Source organism: Anneissia japonica, unplaced genomic scaffold, assembly GCF_011630105.1.
Source record: "Anneissia japonica isolate Jap-2015-1 unplaced genomic scaffold, ASM1163010v1 scaffold3377_len4423_cov187, whole genome shotgun sequence".
In the NCBI taxonomy this organism is placed as follows: domain Eukaryota; kingdom Metazoa; phylum Echinodermata; class Crinoidea; order Comatulida; family Comatulidae; genus Anneissia; species Anneissia japonica.
In genome coordinates, this window is record NW_022758828.1 from 1 (window position 1) to 4423 (window position 4423).

General features: G+C 34.6%; 1 protein-coding gene across 1 annotated transcript; it reads left to right on the plus strand.

Moving 5' to 3' along the window:
- Positions 1 to 169: 169 nt before the first annotated feature.
- LOC117125436 (tudor and KH domain-containing protein-like) lies at positions 170 to 4085 on the plus strand (the record flags this gene model as incomplete). The annotated part of the gene is made up of 5 exons (XM_033271942.1): positions 170 to 294; positions 1273 to 1483; positions 2041 to 2180; positions 2840 to 2990; positions 3856 to 4085. Coding segments are annotated over 5 exons (842 nt in total), but the record flags the coding sequence as incomplete, so codon positions are not given.
- Positions 4086 to 4423: the final 338 nt, after the last annotated feature.

Here is a 4423-nt window from a genome sequence, read left to right on the forward strand (position 1 = left end):
ACTTGTTTTTTTTTTTTTTTTCTTTTTCATTATTTTTTTTTATGGGGACAATATGCAGGGGAAATTTATACTAAGGAGAATTATGATGTGGGCGGAGGTATGCTCTCTCCGAGTGCCCTCTAGGTGTTAATATTATACAGAAATATAATTGATTTATTTTTTATTACAGAAGATGATTTTCCAGAAAACACATCAAAGAGTGTTGCATCGGGGCAGCAGACAGTTATAGAAATAAAAGTTCCGGACAGATGTGCTTCATTTATTATTGGTAGAGATGGGGCAAACATCAGACAGGTACAAATTACAATAGTGTAATTCCTCATTCTTTTTTTGGCATTCCAAACAGAATTAACATCTTTGATTGACAGATAAACCGACTAATCAGAGAGTGTCATTTAGTCACGTGATCAAAAACTTTTTCTCATTTTAATTTCCTTAGACAGCTGGTTTAAATGCGAAACATACGTGAGCCTAGGCCTAGATGTCTATGCTTGGTTATAGATACCCAGATTTACACGAGCAGTGCGCATCAGTAACTTGGCCTTTGCCTACAACAAGGTTGATTGAATGCGGCTTTTCTCTCTTCCTTTGGGATCGAAATACAGAGGCTTTTACAAAAATTTCCCCTCCATGTTCCATGAAATAGATTAACACTATGAATATATGATTCATTTGCATACCGCCTACCCTGAATTCTCTTTCTTAAAGAAGGTTGATAGCTAAAGAAATGTTCGCCAACTCGGTAAGTCTAGCCGCCATTGTCTAAGGTTTTCGTGACTTTTTGGGCAGGGCTTCGCGTCCTTGTCGATATTTCAATTGTCTGTATAACTCAGTCAGTGAGTTGGTTGATAGTGATAAAGTTTACTGATTGACATACAGTATCATTGGAGCTCGTGCCAAAAAAAAAAAAAAATGAAATGAAATTGTGCAATCTAAAACTTGTTCATTTTTATTTTGTAATATTATTTTAAATTTTTGTACATTTATTTGGTAGTATTTTCCAGATGTTATTTAATTTGATTTAAAATACAAAAATAAATTAACATGTCTTTATAATAATAATAATATATAGAATGTGCATAGCCTAATCATTCAATGCATTTGTCAATAATAACATCAATAAAATTAAAATATGTAGAAAAAGTATATTTATTTTATGTTATTAAAATGTCAATGTATGATTTATATACAGTAGCATAAAACAATTAATAATAATAAGTACAGTAATGGTTTAAAAAATAAATGTATAGTATGGATTTTTTGTTTAAACAGCTGCAAGCAGATACGGGAGCTAAGATCAACTTCCAAGATCGAGAACAGAAGGGGCAGGAGGAGAGGGGCAGCAGTCGTATTGTGAAAATAAGGGGAAAACTAGAAAACGTTTTATTAGCTGAAAGACTCGTTCGCAAGTGTATTGAATCTGCACCAATCATTAACACAGTTGAGATTCTAATTCCACAAAAATATATTGGAAAAATTATAGGTGAGAAACAAATGTGATTGATTGATTGATTGATTGTTTTATTTGATCGACGGATTGAGAACTTGAGTAGTACACACATAGATATACCTGGTAGGATGATGTGGCATTGAATGTATTAGTCGGTATCGACATTAAATTGCAAGCACGACTAGGAATACTCCCCAGGGAGTAGAGGTGGTAGCAGTTTGTGCTAGTTTGATTATAGATCCGATGACCAGGGGTACAGGTAATTATAACATCACTCTTAGCGAAAGGCACAGTGTCATTTTTTTCTCCTCTTGTTTAGTTCGGCAATCTAGCTCTCACGTAGCTAGCTAAATATAATTTTTCACCAGCACTCCTGTTAGTGCTTCTTCCCATAATATTTGAGGCTTCAAAATGCTGGAGAGCGAAGCAGTGACAGTGATTGTTCTGTTTTTTATGTCATTTTTTATTTTGCTGCTGCTGTTGCTTATGTTGTTGTGATTGTAAGAGCCATTCCATTAACCTTGTTTGACAATATGACAATTGTTGTAATCGAAAAGAAACGTAGCTCATTTTCGTATCTTGTGTTTCAGGCCGTAGCGGTAAAAATATACGCAGCTTGACTCAGATGAGTCAAGCGAAGATCACAATTCAAAGAGATGAAGATGATAACAGAATGCAAACACAAATATGCACAATAATTGGAACAGATGAACAAATAGCATTTGCAAAGGTAATATTTGAAGGGTAGAATTTTTTACACCTTATTTAATTAATGAACTTTAATTTTTGACAGGTCTTCAAAGATGGGGGGAATGGGGTGGTAGTGGGGTGTAGAGAAAGTAAGAATACGTTGTAGAAATAAAAGAATATGCCAGTGAGTGAGGTTAAAAATAATCTCACAAGATTCCATCCTGTTGTATAAAGAATTTGATATGATGTAAACAGTTTATTATTGAACTGATATGTGCAGGATGCATATTAGAAAATGCTGTGGTCAGTTGATGTAATATTCTGGAAGCAAAATTGAGAGAAAATCATGAAGGATACAGACAAGTTAAATGTTGATAAACAATTATAAACAATGGTAGCTTTTGTAGTAGAATATATGGTATATAAATAGAATGTCTGAGATCTTTATAAGATTTGCAAAATAGCACACCTATGAATGAAACATAGCACTATTAATAATATGATCATGGACCTTATTAATAGGTCCATGATATGATTAAAACGAATTCAGTGTCCTAAATTTGAATTTTTAATATTAAGATACTTTAATAACACAGCATCATTCAGCTCTTTCCAACACCTTCCAAACCCCTACCTGTTTACCATTACCAATAAATGTTGTTTACTCGAAAAATAAACAATTTTTTTCCATTATCCAAGTCGTTAATTGATGAAGAGATACGAAACGAGGATGAGTATATCAAACGCAGAGAACTAGCCTCTCAGGACCGAAAACCACGCGGTAGCAAAGTAAACAGTCCCGCTGACGACGTCAACTACAAGTTAGACCAACCTGTTAAACAACCAAAGAGTAAGTACCAGTGCTATTGTTTTAATGCAAGTAAGAAGTCTTTGTATGAAAGAGTGCATAAAGAGTGATGTATTTTCTACCTTATTGAATAGGACAGTTACGTGGTTATTTAATTTTTGTCAAGTTGCATAACAATCCCCTTTCCTTCAGATATACTCCGGTCCCTACTTCATGCACCTTTGAACCCAATCACACTTATTATATCGCCTCAGGTCCGCCTTAACTGTGGATGACTCAAAACGGCCATTTCCTTCGCGGTTAGTATTTCATGGCGGTTCAGGGTCGCACTGCAAACGTTCATAGTTCCTCCTCCGTGTCTGGTTTTTGCATGAAATGGTATGGTATAAGATGTTAAAATTGACCACTATCATAGCGACTCAAGTTCGGTTAATGTTCAGATATGAAGATGAGTTGGCCCAGGTCCTGAGACACCTTAATAGTCAGACTGTTAGGTCGGCTTCGGGCCGTCTTAAGATTGTTTGATTGTTCACACTTTAAAAAATGGTAGCCGTGAGGCGGCCTTGTGCCGACGCAACTACTAAGTGTGATTAGGCTCATAGACCACCAGGTATTAAGTTTATTTTATTGGTGGATGAGAATTAATGACATCCTCTGTTGACTGCTAAAAAAGAGGAAAACAGGAAAATTAGAGAAATGGTCTTCTTTAATTACTTTTGTGAGGGATGCTGGATATATTGAATTTTTATATATTATTTTTATCTCAGTTTGTATAACTGTGTAAATCCCATCAGTAGAGTACTGGCACTAATTTTTGTGATAAAATATTATTATTAATGTAAAGTATTACTATAAATCTATTAAGTATTATATTATAGAATTTAAATTAAAATATTGCTTGATACAGGTGTAATGTCACCTGAACCAGACTCACGCTTGATGCCATTACCAGATCACAGTGATTATTTTGCAATCTTTGTCTCGGCTGTGGAACATCCCGGTCACTTTTGGATACAGATTCTTGGCAGTCCCAGCAAGGCCCTCGACCTAGACATCCTTATGCAATCAATGACCGAATATTTTTCCAAGGGGGTCGATAATGAGGTGAGCCAGATTTTCTAAATGATAACTTGTTTGCAGACATAATCATACTTACGTCCATCTGAACAAGTCCTAAAAGGGGTCCGAACGTGAGAGAGCCTCGCTTTTTCACTGTAATTAATTACATTTTCACTGTAATTAATTACATTTTCACTGTAATTAATTACATTTTCACTGTAATTAATTACATTTTCACTGTAATTAATTACATTTTCACTGTAATTAATTACATTTTCACTGTAATAGATTACATTTTCACTGTAATTAATTACATTTTCACTGTAATAGATTACATTTTCACTGTAATAGATTACATTTTCACTCTAATTAACCCCATGTCTGTTCCGGAATAGAATCACTAGTGAGTCCAGGGG